The following is a 17,276-nucleotide window of genomic DNA, read 5'->3' as shown; positions in this document are numbered from 1 at the left end:
TGAAGGGATGTGGGTTTTGTGTTATGGATACTAAGACAATTGATATGAAGTCATCAGCCAAGTTACAAGTAACCTAGTCTTGAAGATATTTTGCAACTAGGTTATGAAAATATTTCATAATTTCTTAGCAAGTTTAATTTGCAACCAAGTCAAAAAAACTTTCTACTCCTATGTCTAATCCAGAGAATTTTAATAGTAAGATGATACATGTTTTACTACTTGTACATTGGGAAATATGACTTCTGCATTAATTCAACCTTGGTATTTCTTCTAGGTTTGGCTCCCATTGATGAGATCTTTAGTTAATATCAAAACTATTCTGAGTAGTGACCCTTCCCATAATGCATAGCATTATACACCTGAAAGGACATGTGTTTTGCATTATGGCAATTGACATGAAGTCATCGCCTCTATATACAAGTAGTCTGGTTGTGAAGATACTTCATGTGCAAACTTTGTTTGCTTGCACTTGGACAAAGGGTAAAACAAGAAATATAATTTCTTGGAAAGTTTAGTTTATATTGTGTGATAGTGGGAATGGTTTCTGATATTTGAAAATATTTCCATAACATGTGCTGGCCTTGGTTGGCTGAGTGGTTAGCATATCTGTTCTTCAATATCAGCTGAATTAATAAAAGATACAGAAATAAGAAAAAAAAAAAAAAGAAAAAGGGGAAAAAAACCCTTAGTTGTCCAACCACAGTATTATGTACAGTAGGTTTACAACCTTTGGAGTGTACAAGTCGTATAAAAAATGCTACAGAAGATGAAGTAAAATTTAAGATGAAATTCTGTTCAAAATTCCATTCATCAATGGATCCTATGTTTTGTTTCCTTGAGAGTTCTTGTGAGAGTTGTGAATCAATGAAATGGGTTACCACAGTTGGTTGCGACACTTTATCTGTTAATGGACAAAAGATAATGGGAATTTATCATACCTCTTCTTCAAGAAAAGGTATGATACATTGTGTGGATAGTTTGGGTCTCCCACAATCAGTCTTCACACTCCATGGAAGTGCCCGTACAATAATAATAATAGTATACATTTTTTTGCCTGAAAATTTTTGTCAAGGTCTAGGCATCTTACTGTGATTGTAGCAATCCTTCTGAACAGCTAAAACAGACTCACAGTAATAAGCTAACATAAATGTTCCTTTACCATGACTGTACTGAACAGGATAAATGGCAAATGGCTGTGCTTACCGAATTGTGTTTGAAAGAAATACCTGGCAGTGTGAACTTGACAAATTTAATAGATATTGAACTATTTCATCTCTTGTTTGGAGGCTTCTGCTGTATAAACAAGCTAATGCAATATTCATGTGTTAAGGTTTAGGTCCTGGGAAAAACTCATTAAAGTTTAATGGAGTGAAACAGCACTAGGAAATGATTAAAAATGGTATTTAATGCTTCCAGTATTTCGTCTCATTTACAGAGATATCATTCTTAGAGACCACTCTACCTACATTACGATCCCACTAAAACTAGCCTGGCCTTCGGACATGGCTTGCCTCAAATTTATAAATCCAATTTCTCCACATAACTCATAGTAAATACCACTTATTCTCCCTGCTATAAATTATCAAAATTACCAAACAATTACCAAAATTACCAAAAAAATTATCAAACAATTAGCAAAATCTCTTGTCCACCTTATTAGTCATACCACATCATGCATAAAAAATTCTTCCCAATTTAAAAAGCTCCATTGAAAATATAATTGTTAATGATATCTAGTGAGCTTTGATATCACTTCATTGTTCACTAACATATCCTTAAATGACACCTTATTGCTTAAAAGAAAAAAGTTTTCCCCTTAATATCATTGACTTCTTTTCCTTTGCTATCCATTCTGGTTATTTCTCTTGGAAGAACGAAATTTATAAACAGAGGGTACCTCTATGGGGTCTCCCTTCTCACCCCATTGCCAATTTTTTTTATGGAAGATTTTGAAAAAAAAGCTCTTGACTCGGTCCCTCTCAAACCTTTTATCTGGTTAAGATATGTAGGTATTTTTTCTCTTTGGTCTCATGGTCTCTAATAATAGTCTGGCCTTTGTAGACACCTTGGTCACCTGCCTACCTAATGGTAACCTGTCATTTTCAGTATATAGGAAACCCACTAACGCAGGCAGATACATTCACAAGTCCCCCCCCCCCAACAAATTGGTGTCATAAAAACACTAACCCATAGAGTTTAACCTTTGTTCGAATGAGACCTCTCTCGCAACAGAACTCAATCATATACATCACACTTTTCTATAATGACTATAATTTCCACAATATATATATATAAAAGAATCCTTCCCTTAGTCTAAGATTTTAGTAATGCTATCATCATTCCCTATGTCCAAGGCACATCAGAAAAAATATCTAGAATCTTAAAGAAATACAATCATTGCACCACTTTGAAGCCCTGCTTAAAACTAGCTATCCTTATCTCCACCGAAGACAAACTCCCTCCTACTCTCAGTTCCAGGTGTATATAGAGTTCCTTGTTCCTGCAAGTTTGCCTACTGTGGACAGAGACAAATCAGCTATCATCTGAAGGAAAGAGAAAAATACATCTGCAGTCATGACTATGGTCAATCTGGCCTTGCAGACTATGTTTTGGATACAGCTCACAGAATCAATTGGAAAAAGACCATCATGCTCCACGGTAAATTTAGAAGAGAAAGACTATTTTTAGAATCTGCTGCCACTTTTAAAAATCAGCCCAATTTGAATAAATATGATTGCATAAAACTTTTCAAAATATGGGAAACACTAAAACTTTGAGATCCCAATTTAATCCTAGGCTGCCAACAAGTGTATTGAGGGTGCCCCACCTAGTTAGGACTTTAGTCTTTTGTCCACATATTTCAATTAGTTTTGTTCTGCCTTTGTGTGTACACGTCTCATTTTATACTCCCTGATGTCTCTGTAACCGAGGTGAAATGTCAGAAGCATTAAATATTATTTTTAATCATTTCCTAGGACTGTTTCACTCCATTAAACTTATAAGTTAATGAAATTTTTGTCTTTCCTTTTAAATTAATGATTGTGGTTTGGTTCATTTTATTGTTATGATGCTATTTTTCCATATTTAATTATGATTATCACTTAAGCAGTAAATGTGAATTAAACTCAATTTTATATTGTTAACTCACTTCAACTGCTAAATAATTCCATATTGTGCTTCCTGTACAAAATCACCTTTGTTAGATTGCTGTTTTATAAATTCTCTTAGAGCAGTGCTTCCCAAACTGTGGGCCACAGCCCCCCTTGGGGGCCGCAAGTTTTGTTGAAGGGGGGGGCGTGAAATAATGAAAACAAATTTAAAATGTTTTAAGACTAAGTAGATTTTTTTTAATCTTAAAAGAAATGTATTCAATTTTTATTATTTCTATTTTGTTCTTTTTTATATTTTAATGGAAAGAATCACACATTGGTGTTGGTTCACAAATTTTGGTTCTTGCTTATTTTGGCGCTTAATGAATATTAGTAAATATATGCTTGTTCATATAAGTTTCATTTCATAGGTTTTGATAAGAAGCACAAAAAAGATTACAAATGCAAAATCTTCGAGGATAAATTGTAAATAATATATGTCTGTATTATGATTTTTTTTCCAATGGGGGGGACTGTGAAATATTTACATTTTTCCAGAGGGGGCCTTGGCATTCATAAGTTTGGGAAGCACTGTCTTAGAGAATGAAATTTATCTTCAAGCTGTACAATAAAATGTGTGTGTGATTCCCAAATACCTGTATCAAGTTTTTGATAGCTAAATTTAAATATAGAATAGTTTCATTTTTGCTTTAAGTATATTATTCCTAGTTTTTCATGCACCTCTTAAAATGATTTTGTGTGAATATGGAAATTTGCAGAAATAAAGTTCATTTTGTTGATTATTGTTCTTAATTATAAGTAATTACTCCAACATGCGTTTTGTCTATAAGGTTCTTCAGTATGAATCCTGACCACTGTAACCTTAAAAGAAAGCAATACCATTAATTATAACACTCAATGTCACTTTCACTATTCAAAAAAAGCTTGTACATGAGCATTGTGAATTAGTCAAAGATTTTTAAAAATTTTTATTTTACATTATCCAGAAACCCCACTCTGGAGACCAAACATCGAAAATTTTCAAGCTGCTTAAGACTTCCAGTAAGCATGGGCCCTGGTTCACAGCAGCATTTGAACCCTACAGCCTTGTTGGTTGGAGAGTTGATATGTTAACCAGGCAAACAAATAAACATTGATCTTATTTTTGCTTACTTGTAGTGAGATTTCTCATTAACATAATTGTGTCATAGTGTGAACCATTTTGCTGCAAAAAATGCTTGATGCAAACCAAAATTGAAAAGTTCTAATATAGATCCTAAATATCAAATTGCAGAAAATTCCATCCCAGCAGATCAACAGACAAAATAAATCTGATAGGTGCTTATTCAGTGTTCCATAACAAGCATTAAATTGCTCTTATTTTTTTTTTTTATTTTTACAAGCATGTCAAGAGCAGACATTTGCAAACATCCATGACCTGTTTGTTGGAGAGTGGGTGTGCTATTCACTTGGTCAACCAGGCTGGCAATATTTGCCACATCAATAGATATTGAGCAAATTTGAATTTCATAGGAATGTATTAAAACTTTGCTGAAATGTTTTGTGTAATAGTTTTTAACCAAAAACACTTTTTTTTAAAATTAGATATCCAGCCTAACGATGGGACCATACCACTTCCAGAACTCAAAACATTGCTTCAGCAACAATTGGAGTATTATTTCTCAAGGTGAGACTTGATATATAACTGAGCCTTGACATTTGCAGGGTTACAATGCAAACAGCAAACAAAGTATGTACCATACTTCTGTGTTATAACTGCTGTACAGTTGACTCACTATAGCAAACACCACCAGAAAAAAGTTCTCATTGCAGAGAACTTCTATAAACTGTCCAATAAAAATAATGCTAATATTAAAAGAAACTCACTATAGCAAACTACCCACTATAACAAACTTTCTATGAGTCTGTTATAGTCAGTCAATTGTAATGACTCCTGAATGGGGGAGAAAAGTTGATATTAAGGTATGTAGAAATCTTACACAACTTTTTTTACTAGTCTCCTCCCTCCACTTGAATTAAGTTATTTAAATAAATTATATGAATAAGTTAATTTTGGACTTTGTCTTTTATTAATTATAATACATTTGATTAAAATTTAAATATCTTAAATGAATATAATTTTATTATAAAAAATCAGAACTACTTCAGAGTTGGTGCATAAATTATAACACTAAAGGAGGGGTGATAATAGGTCTAAATACATTCTTTAGCAAAGTTTTTTTATTGAAAAAGTATTTCATGATAGTTTGAAAATATTTGCATATGAGCAGTAATCAGTTTAGAAAAGATTATCAACAAAAATTTTTCCTTCCTAATGCTCAAGCTTAATTTGATTTTTGACAGCATTACTATTACTTTAGTTTGTCATCAATTTCAGTTAATTTTCAGATCCTTACCCAGTTAGCAGTTGACAGAATGAGTTAGCATATACTACAGTGAACAAAAAATATTTCGTGGGATGTATTTTTTTACCTCTATTGTGTGACCCACATGCACATTTCTGAAATCTAAATTATGCCTAGCATTCAATTGAGGGAAAAAAACAACTATATATGAAACATAAATATGTAAGAGGAGGACTTAACTATAATCAAATATGGAATATACATTGAACTGCTGATATGTACCATCAAGTGGTGTACAGAATGCTATGAATGTGTTACATAAAAAGTTGATATAATTACTACTAACATCTGGTGGAAACTTTCTCCATATTAGTCTGCCAAAACTCCAGTGTTGTCTGTTCTTATCTTACATTTTGATCTTTTGAGGCATTCTACTTGCATTAATCCACCTAAATCATGGTCTTCCTAAGGGTCATTTTCTTGCTATCGAACAGTTGCTTTACTACTTTCCTCTCCCATTCAGTTTAAAGATCATACCACTGGAGATTAGCACTCTGCTCTCACATTCATGAATTCAATGCTAAATGTCAAGTTCCTTCCTTTTTAATATCTTAATTTTTAATGATTCTGCCACTGATATCATTTGTTCATTCAGCTAATTTTTCTCAAATCATATGTCTGCAGTCTTTGATCGATTTTTTCTAACCGAGCTCTCGGATCCATAGTTAAAATTGTTTGAAGACATGTATAGTGCTAGTTTAGCATTTTGACTTGATTTTTCTCATTCAATATTAATTTTTGCACTTACCTCCTCCCACCTTACCAGCTTTGCTAATTCTTTGTCCATTTCCATATTTCATTTCTTATCTTCATTAAAAATTGACTAAATTGCTGAAATGGAAGAGAGGTTAATCTAACTGTTGGAATTCAAGGAAAACAATGAAATTATTTTCAAAGAATAAATGTTTTAACACAATGGTGTAGGGAGTATTAAAGAGGATAACTTCCCAAAATTGGGAATGATTTAGATTAGATGTAGGTTTGAATGACGAATGTTGGCTTCAACTTTTTTCTATATATATATATATTATATATATATATACACACACAATTGTTAATAAAAATTGACTTTTGCATAAAACTTTGGTCTTTGATTGAATCCTGTGTCTAGTAGATATGGCATGACTGGCAAGACCTGAGTTGTTAAAATCATTAAGCTGGATATTTGGAAATATTTCTTCCAGATGTATGGGGGTGGTCTGAAAAGTTCCCGGCCTCGACCTTAGATGGCAACAACACTATCGGCAAGATTTTTTTTTTCTAAGTTGGTACATTTTTATAATCATCCATGTGAAATTGCAAGTCATTCTATCAAGTAGTTTGTTTTATACAGCTGTGAAGCAAAAGTGGTGTCTGTATCCTTTGACATCGATAAAATCAAGTATCACGCGGTTATAAAAAGAAGGTTTAACACCAAAAGAAATTCATTCGAAGTTTTATAAAAGTTTATGGGCACATCTTTTCCTTCGTTTTCGACAATTAAGAAATGGGCTGCTATGTTTAAATGTGGCCGCACCAACCTTGAAGATGATCCACATGAAGGACTTTCAAAAGTGTAAAAACACCAAAAATCATTGATCAAGTGCACGATATGGTATTGGATGAGAGACAAGTCAAAGTGCGTGAAATTGTTGAGACTATAGGCATTTTAAAAGAACGTGTAGGATATATTTTGCATGAAGAATTGCAAATGAAAAAGCTTTGCGCAAGATGGGTGCTCGCTTGCTCATAGCAGATCAAAAACACACTCGCATGAAAATCTCTGAACAGTGCTTGGAGTGTTTTAACAAGAATAAAATTGATTTTGTGCATCGATTATTACTATAGATGAGGCTTGGATTCACCATTACACACCAGAATCCAAACAGCAATCAAAACAGTGGATAGAAGCCAGTTGTTCAGTGGCAAAGAAGATAGTCATTTCCATCAGCAGGAAAGGTCATGCCATCAGTGTTTTGTTATGCTAAAGGCATTTTGTTTATTATCTTGAAAAGGGTAAAATAATAACTGGGGAATATTCTGATCTTTTAACCAGACTAGATGAAAAAATTCACATGAAAAGACCTGGTTTGCAGAAGAAAAAAATCATCTTTCATCAGGACAATGCACCTGTCCACAAAGGTGTTTTGGCAATGGGAAAATTAAGAGATCTGCACTATGAATTGTTGGAACATCCATCTTATTCCCCAGATTTTGCTTCCTCTGACTTATATCTCTTCCCAAAACTAAAACTCTTTCTTGCTGTCAGAGTTTTTCTTTGAATCGAGGATTGCAGCTGTAGAGGGGTATTTTGCAGATCTTACTGAGAACCACTACAGGGACTGGATAATGGTGCTGGAGCATTGCTGGAGTAAATGTATTAGTCTTAAGGGAGATTATGTTGAAAAATAAAATAATTTTGAAATTGTAAATCCATTTTTTTTTTCATTGTTAGGCCGAGAACTTTTCAACCACCCTCATATTTCGTTGGACTGACCCATTTACCAATAAGAGAAAGATTACATCTACAAGAAATTCTGTAAACTCCTGGAAATGAAAGGATATTTTTCTCTTTGGAAAGAGTAAGAATGAATTTAATTTGCAGTTCTGAGAGAAGGATGCTTGAAGGTTAATGTGGCATAGAAGTCTGACAAGAACACACTGTGACATGCGGAATGGAGCTCTGGAAATTTTCTATGAATTTTCCAGAGCTCCATTCCACAAATAAAAGATAATCTTGTGTAGGTAATCATACTTCCCAAGATAAAAGATAATCTTGGGAAGTATGTGTTCTTGCCCAGGAAATTCAGTCTTAATAGACTGAATTACAAGATGCCTTGTCAGCATGGAAGATTGACCAGATACCTCCCCCTTAAAGAAACACATTGACAAGAATCGAAGATCATGGTAATTCAATGCCAAAATGTATGTGCTACCTCAAATGCACTACTACTTCAGACTAGTAATGGGATTGACTCAAACACAGATGGAATGTTTTCTGGATTGCATAGAAAAAGTGGATCTTAAAGATCCAACATTATTTCAAAGCCAAATGTTTGTAGAAACTATGAAAATTTTGTGAATTTGACCTGATAGCTTACGAGAATTCAATGCTTAGTATCAGTGTTGCCTTAGCTTTTACTACTTAAAAGAACATGGCCACTGCACAAGCTTCCATAACTTCACCTTTTATTAGTGCATTTTATAAAGGTTTCAGTGGCCTGGAAACTGTTTCATACTGGTTGGTTCTTTTCGGAGACCAGGCAGAAACCTTAAAGCACAAACTCATTCAGTACTAAAGAAACCCAATGTCAGAGAAATGTATTTTTCATGAATGAGCTCTCAGGCATGTGTAAAAATAATTATTAGAGAAAAAGCCATACAGCTTAATTTCAGCAATGTATTGTATTACTGTATTTACTCTAATATAACTCGCCCTTGCATATAATTTGCACCCTGATTTTATTTTACAAAAAAAAATTAAAAAGTTTTGCATATACCTCGCACACGAAAAAAGTTTTAAACACATTCACGTCAGGATGATAGTAACTTGCTTGCCACAGCAAACAACATGCCCTCCCCAACAGCCACCACTCCAGACCAAGAAAAACAAGTAGTTTCATTGTATCACTGAATAAGGTACAGAGACAATTGCAGTCTGTGTAATATATTTGTCAACAACTAGTGCAATTAGAGATATCTGGGATAAAATGTCACTAACTAATGAATCACGTCCCCTCCCACAGAAATTATACTGTATCGACTCAAGCAAAACAATGTTGTACCACCAAACACAGTATCTAACTAAAAACTATTGTCCAAATTTTCAATTACATGAAATATTTGTTAGATTGCATTTGAAATTTTCATTGTCATTAAGACAAATCGCAAAGGCTAACTTCAAATAAAATTCTGACGAATTGAACTAACGTGTATGTGGGTCTGCCTGATGCAGAAGTAGCAACAAAATTCAATTGAAGGGTTGAAGCTTTGTCAGTTGAGCCTGCCTGTGCAATGCGGAAGCAGTACACAACGGTAATGAGAAGTCCTATCGGAATGATAAACCGGTGAAACAGTACCCCGATGTGAACGTGTTAAAACTAAGAAATATGTAGTGAATGTTGTTATGGCGGGCTTCAGATATTTTGGAATTTGGTTGAAGAGAATTAGCATTTCAATTCAACAATTGTCAGTCTGCCTTTGTCGTCGAGTAGTGCGATCTTTTGTTAATACTGCACCAATCATATGCACGTGCTCGTAGCTGCCCAATTTCTACCGGCATACCATTAATGATCGTTTCGCACTCTGCTTTCACTTTTCATTAGTCATTCTTGGAGGATTGTTCATTAATAATAATAATAAAACAACTTTTGGATATGAGGACTGATGTGACCATTATTCCTGACGGTCTTACACCTTGTCTACAGCACTTGGATGTATCAGTCAACAAACCATTGTTTGTTGACTGATACATCCAAGGACTACGTACGAAAGTCTACACTGAGTGGATGGCAGCCGATACTACGACCTGACTCTAGCAGGAAAGATTAAGAGACCATCATTAGAACTGTGTGCAACTGGATTTTGCCAGCTTGGGAAATTATTTCTCCAGACATAATTGCCAGGAGTGTCTTAAAAACTGGCATCTTTAATGCCCCAAATGGTAGAGAAAGATGATGCTATTTGGATAGTTGACTTTGATGATGATGCACACAAGGAAACCGCTTTTGAGGCTGGAAGTAGCGATAGCGAATAGGAGGTCATATCTATTTTCAGTTTTTTCGTGAAAACTTTAGTTTCCGAAAATCTGTGCATATGTCTCGCACCACGATTTTTTAACTTTAATTTTTGGGGGAAAAAATGAGAGTTATATTCGAGTAAATATGGTATTTCAAAGTTGAATGTTTGTAGAAACTATGAGACTTCTGTAAATTTGACCTGAGAGAGCTTATGAGAATAGTCTCAGGCATTACAGTTGCCTTAGCTTGCACTACTTAAAAGAACATGACTGCTGTCCAAGCGTCCATATGTCACGTTCTTTTAAGAAAAACAAGCTAATGCAACTCCGTTGCCAGAGATTGCATTCTTATTAGCTCTGAGATCAAATTTACTAAACTTTCATAGTTTGTACAAACATTCGACTTTGAAATGATGTTGGATCTTTAATATCCACTTTTCTCCATAATTTACATCACCAAAATGAAGCCATCTGGCTCTTTCTTTAATAATTATTTTTTCTGGATAATGTATCTGTGAAAAACATGATAAAAAAAAAATTAAATATTTGTGCTTATAATATCAGGACTTTGAAAGGAGAAAAGAGTTTTGTAAGGACTGGGAAAAATAGATTAGGATACTGTCTGACCACATATGCGAGACACCCCCCCCTCGACATTTCTGCACATGGTAGAAGGCGAATCCATTCCGATAATAGGGTAATCAATGCATTTTGTGGGATGAGTGTTTATTATTATATGTTGGAAAATTAGCTTTTCTTTTATGAAAATTCTGGTTTTTAAAGTGGCAACTATTTTGCATGTAAAACAGTTGGAAAATTTTACATATGAAGGATGTGAGTTTGTGTGTTGGTGATGAATTTGTACATCGCCTTATTCCTTTCTCCCCTTCATCATGAATTGACTCTTCTTAGCATTGAGCCAACTGGGGGTTCTCACATCTGTTTTCACAATTGGGGGGGGGGATTACTGAAACAAAATAAATGTATTTTGTGTGCGGCTGTGGAGATTATGGTCATGATGGAATTGAAATTATGATTTTTAAAAGTTGAAAAAATAAAATCCTTGAATTTAAACCAATCTCCCAGAGACACTCCTTGAGGGCACATGTCAGGAATTTGATCAGGCTGAAAACCACCGTGATTTGAGTAATACAAATTATATGCACCTTGTTCCATTCATTCGGGTGAAGACATTAATTTTTATAAGGATATAACACTGAGATAATACATGTCATTGGCAAATTTTAATAGGATGTAATTAATTGTGAAATAGCCAGTTTCTCCCTGTAACAGTAGGGAGAAAGTGTTTTAAGTGTGTGCAAGGCATGATCCAAAGAAAGGAGAATGCAAAGATTTATTGAGCCAGGGATTGTATATAGCTAATATTTTCTTTAAAAATGAAAGTGGGTCTGGAGATCATGAATTGCAGTTTTGAAATGAAATTATTATATTATGGTGAACAACATGGAAGAATTATGTCTATCTGTTGATCAGGTTTAACTATGATAGCGATTGTGGACTAATGAGAGTAAGGATAAAAGTAAACTTCAAGACAGATTGAATTAGTAATAAAAACCCACATTAGAAGGTGGTATAGTAAATTATAAAGAGAAATCTTCATGTGAAAATTTTCCTTCTATTTAAAAAAAAAAAATAATGGGAGGAAAGTTGAGTAGTATGAATGGATTAATCTGGCATAAATAAGTGATATATCTTATATAAAGAGGACAGCAGAATAGCAATAACTATAGCCCAATTGGTTTATCACATTTCTACAAAATTTTTATCTTATTTTAAATAGAATCGCAAGATTTTTGAATGATGCACAACCGCATGAACAAAGCAAGCTTCAGGGCAAGATTCTCAATGCTAGATCATATCCTCACCAATTCTCAAGTTATATAAAAAGTAAATGAATATCCTTTTCCTGCATATTTAATGTTTGTAGATTTTGAGAAAGCCTTTGTTCTTTATATCATTCAAAAATAATAAACAGCTTAAAAAACAGGCAATCCAGCAAAATATATTAAATTATTAGTAACTATATCAGAACTCAATAGCCAGAATTAAGTTAGAATATCAGGGAAAGGAATTTGGCATTGAGAGAAAGGAGCAAAGCAAGGAGATCAGATATCACTCAAATTGCTTCTTGCTGAATGAAGTCTTTAAGAATGTATCATGGAAAACGTATGAAATTAACATCAGAGGAAGAATCTGAGTCATTGTCATTTTGCAAATTACATTGTTCAAAAAAATGAAGCTAAGAAATTGCTACATGTCTTTGACAGAAAGCAGGGAAAAAAGTTTTATAGATAACTAAAAGAAAATGAGATACAACTCAAATTGAACTAAAATTAGCAGCTATTATTGGAATTGTGGTAACTGTTTACTTCAGTTAGCTTTTCACTTTCCAACCAACAGGTTGTAGGTTCAAATATTGCTGTGGACATGGATGTAGCATGATTATCTTTAGGTGGGAGATGAATATCATTGCCTGATGTGAGACCAACTCCCTGCTTATTTGGAGGCCTGAAATGGCTTGAAAAAGTTTGGTCTAGAGCAGGGTTTCTAGGCAATGTAAAAATTAAATGAAAAAATACAAAGGGGAGTGATATAATTCCCCTTGATTTCAGAAGATAGGATTCAATCATATCTTGCTTTCTCACTCATAGTGCTGCAGAATTTTTAAAAGGGCATCATGCAAAAAAAAAAAAAAAAAAAAGGAAAAAGAAAAATTCTTAGCCTAACCATTGTACAAATGTACTATAAGTTTATAGAAACCTTTCATGGGTGAAAGCCACATAAAAACCTGAAAGCATTTTGGCTGCATGTTTGGAGATTTATCTATACTTTTTTTATAAAAAATGTGAAATCATTTCAGTGTTTACATGCATGAGACATGAGTAATGACTTTAATAGAGAGTCTGATTGCGAGTGACCCAAAGAGTCTGAAAGAAGACTGCTCTGCATAACAAAGGATTAGAAATTAGTGAGAGAAATGAGCAGTGTGTATTGTAAAGCATGTAAATGAAGATAGGCTGGCCATATTTTCAGAATAAGTGATGAAAGGTAGACAACAACAAACACGGTAAATGCAATACCAAGACAAGGAAAAAGAGAAAAAGATTACCAAAGAACAAAGTGTTTTGCAGAGGTTTGTCACAAGATAGTGGACATTAGTTGAGGGACAGAGACAGTTAGAAATTTATTCAGCAATGGTTGGAAAGAGGCTGAAGAAAATGTGCTATCCAGTATTCCATTTTCATTTTAAACTGTGCATGTTAAAAATGGTCTCAAAATGAGGCTGAAAATTCTGCCAATTAAATATTTAATTCCAGTCTAAGTGATTTTTATTGTTATTAACTTCTGATCTCCATGGAGTTAGAGACTCATCATGGGAGGTACACACTATTGCACACAATGCTTATCTAACTGCGCTTTAAACTGATTCAGTGTATCTACGTTCACAACATGCTCGAGCCATGCATTCCATTCACCAACTACTCTCCATTCAGAAACCTGCTCACACCCTCTTTATACAGTTTCCAGCAATGGCTCTTGTTCCACTCCCCTCTCCCATTCTATATGCTATGAAAAATCTCTTCCACATCAACCTGGTAACAACCCCCGACTAGCTTATGTCTCAATCATATCTCCCCTCTCTTCATCTTATTCACAAGGCTTTACAACTTAAATTCTCAATCTGTCCTTGTACTCCACATTCCAAAGACCACTGACCACTTTTGTGACTCTTCTCTGGACCCTTTCCAACATATCCTTGTCACCATGAAAACCCGGTGATCAAATCCGTGCACAATAATCCTTACGATCAAGGCCTTACATAATGGCATAACTTCTATTTCTGCATGTCAGGTTCCTCCACATCATTGCTGTTATCCAATGTGATGCCTTCACAACTTGTGCAGTGTTGCCTCTGAATTTTAGTTCCTTCCACCATCACTTCCAGACCTCTCATCTCCTCTACATCCTTTAACATTTTCCCAATTCGTGTTCCATCATTGCTTACCAAATCTCAAAACCTTGTACTTTTGCAACATTAAACTGATCATTCTGCTTACCTGCCCATTCATGCAATCTATTCAAGCATTCTTGTAAGGCCATAACATCTGCTTGACTCTGCATTGCTCTCCCAAGTTTGCATCACCTGTAAACAGCTGCAGATCATTAGTTAATAGTTAAACCCATCTCAATATCATTAACATACAAATTGAACAATGGTCCCAAAACTGATCTCTGCAGTACACCACCAGTGACGTTCCTCTTTCGGTATACTGCACCCCATATACAACTTTCTGATACCTATCTGACAGCCAGTCACTGATCCAACTCAAAAGTCTGTTATCCAATCGCATCTGTTTGAATTTATTTACCAGCTTGTCATGTGTAGTCTATAAAAAGCTTTTGCAAAATCCAAGTACATCACTGTGTATGCATCTCCCCTGTCCAAGGTATTTGCAACCTGGTAGTGATGGTAATTATTATTCATACGAGGGTGGCCTAAAAAGTTCTTGGCCGCAACCATAGATGGCAACACTATCGACAAGATTTTTTTTTTTCTAAGTTTGTACATCTGTCATCAGCATCCGTGTGAAATTGCAAGTCATTCTATCAAGTAGTTAGTTTCAAATAGTTGTCTGAAGCAAAAGTGTTGCCTGTATCCCTTAAAATGGATAAAATTGAGTATTGTGCAGTTATAAAATTCTTTGTAAAAGAAGGTTTAATGCCAAAAGAAATTCATTCGAAGTTCATAAATGTTTATGGACACTCTTATCCTTCATTTTCGACAATTAAGAAATGAGCTGCTGAGTTTATACCTGCCTTGAAGATGATCCACGTGAAGGACGTTCAAAATGTGTAACAATACCAGAATTCATTGAAGTGCACGATATGGTATTGGATGACTGGTGAGTCAGAGTGCGTGAAATTGCTGAGACTGCAGGCATTTCAAAAGAACGTGTAGGATATATTTTGCATGAAGAATTGCAAATGAAAAAGCTTTGTGCAAGATAGGTGCTGCGCTTGCTGACAGCAGATCAAAAATGCACGCGCATGAAAATCTCTGAACAGTGCTTGGAGAATTTTAACAAGAATAAAACTGATTTTGTGCATTGATGTGTATTACTATGGGTGAGACTTGGATTCACCATTACACACCAGAATCTAAACAGCAGTCAAAACAGTGGACAGAAGCTGGTTGTTCAGTGCCAAAGAAGACAGAGTGGGTCCATCAGCAGGAAAGGTAATGGCATCGGTATTTTGGGATGCCAAAGGCATTTTGTTTGTTAATTATCTTGAAAAGGGTAAAACAATAACTGGGGAATATTATTCCGATCATTTAACCAGACTAGATGAAAAAATTCGTGAGAAAAGACCCGGTTTGCAGAAGAAAAAAAAATCATCTTTCATCAGGACAATTCACCTGTCCACAAAGGTGTTTTGGCAATAGGAAAATTAAGGGATCTGCACTATGAATTGTTAGAACATTCACCCTATTCCTAAAACTAAAACTCTTCTTTGCTGTCAGCATTTTTCTTTGAATCAAGAGGGGGGGGGGATTGCAGCTGTAGTTGGGTATTTTGCAGATCTTACTAAGAACCACTACAGGGACAGGATAATAGTGCTGGAGCATCACTGAACTAAATGTATTAGTCTTAAGGGAGATTATGTTGAAAAATAAAAATAATTTTTAAATTATTAATTCGTTTTTTCATTGTTAGGCTAAGAACTTTTCAGACCACTCTCGTATGTTATGAATCATATGTTAAAGTAATTGCCATCATCAGGATGAACTTGTAGTTTTCGTTACTGATATTATCTTTGTCAGTGTATTGTATTGGATAACTGATTAAATGTAGGGCAGCCAGACACATTCTTGATTGTACCCTCCTTAATATTTAGTTTCTCTGGTTTTGCATTTCCAATCTCTCACTAAGCAATACTTTCTCCAAACATCTAACTCCAAAACCATTTTAAATGTAGTCCATATATGTCCTTTCACCAACATGGTTGGTAATAAGCTAAAGATAATATAGACGACTACTACTACTATATGAATTTCATTAATTTGTTTATTAACTAAAATTGATACTACTATGTATTTTATTGATATATTATGACAAGAGGCTCCTACTTGAATACTCATTTCCATCTTCTAGCATGTATAGCGATATCGCCTTAACTATTCTCTTCCTTGTGGTTGTACTTGTTAATGGTTTGGATGACCTCTCAGTGATTGTGTACTCCCCAGGCTGTGGGCATGTGCACACAAGTCAGAAAGGGAGTACACTTGCTTGTAACTACATGTATAAAATTTTTGCTTACAGAATTTTAAATTTACAGTAAATTTCTGAATGTATTATAAAAATGAATATCATAAATCATAGTTATTTATTTTATTTAGTACTTTCTTTGATGTTGGTGCATCAAAGAAAGCTATTGTCTTTTAACTATTGTCTATTCAGATTATTACTTAACCAATTTCAACTTAATATGCTTTAATGTTGTGTCCCATTTTATGATTTTTATTCTAACTAGTAATTTCCTCTCATCTATGTCCTACTATTATCTATGCTCGAGATATCACCAAAAAATTTACTAATACTTAAGTTATTTCTCCCCTTAGTATCCCTAATATTTGTATTATGGTGTGCCTTTTGTGACATTTAGTTTAAGATATTATATACAAAAACAAGGAGAAAGAACTAAAATATGTCTGAAAGTGAAACTGTTGCAGTCGTGACACTTTATCTCGCTTCTTAACACATTAATTTCCCGCGTGATTAGGTTCGTAATTTTTCAAGTGGTGCATTGGACAGCAATTTCAGACAACTCTTTTATCATTGAACAAAAGGTTTATTAAATTCCTTAACATGGTACAATTCAAATTTTAGTTATTACTCAATTCAATGCTATACTAAATATTTACAAACTGAGATTGGCTTATAAGTATTTAAGCTATGATCCTATAATGGGTATTACGATCATGCTGCCATACATTCAACACATAACTTCATATGACATGGA

At 34.3% G+C, this 17,276-nt stretch overlaps 1 protein-coding gene across 6 annotated transcripts in view; it reads left to right on the top strand.

The window, feature by feature from the left end:
* LOC150093132 (uncharacterized) overlaps positions 1-17,276 on the top strand; it is a 423,272-nt gene that overhangs the window by 172,415 nt on the left and 233,581 nt on the right. For all 6 annotated transcript variants that reach the window (XM_090413312.1, XM_090413313.1, XM_090413316.1 and 3 more), the window contains one exon: positions 4,695-4,776. In XM_090413312.1, the coding sequence (XP_090269438.1) occupies positions 4,695-4,776 (82 nt within the window). The remainder of the gene's footprint in view (positions 1-4,694; positions 4,777-17,276) is intronic.

This window comes from Typopeltis vanoorti, chromosome 24 (genome assembly GCF_054136105.1).
Source record: "Typopeltis vanoorti isolate ZY-2024b chromosome 24, IOZ_Tvanoo_1.0, whole genome shotgun sequence".
Classification (NCBI taxonomy): domain Eukaryota; kingdom Metazoa; phylum Arthropoda; class Arachnida; order Uropygi; family Thelyphonidae; genus Typopeltis; species Typopeltis vanoorti.
This window is presented reverse-complemented; position numbering and strand designations above follow the sequence as displayed.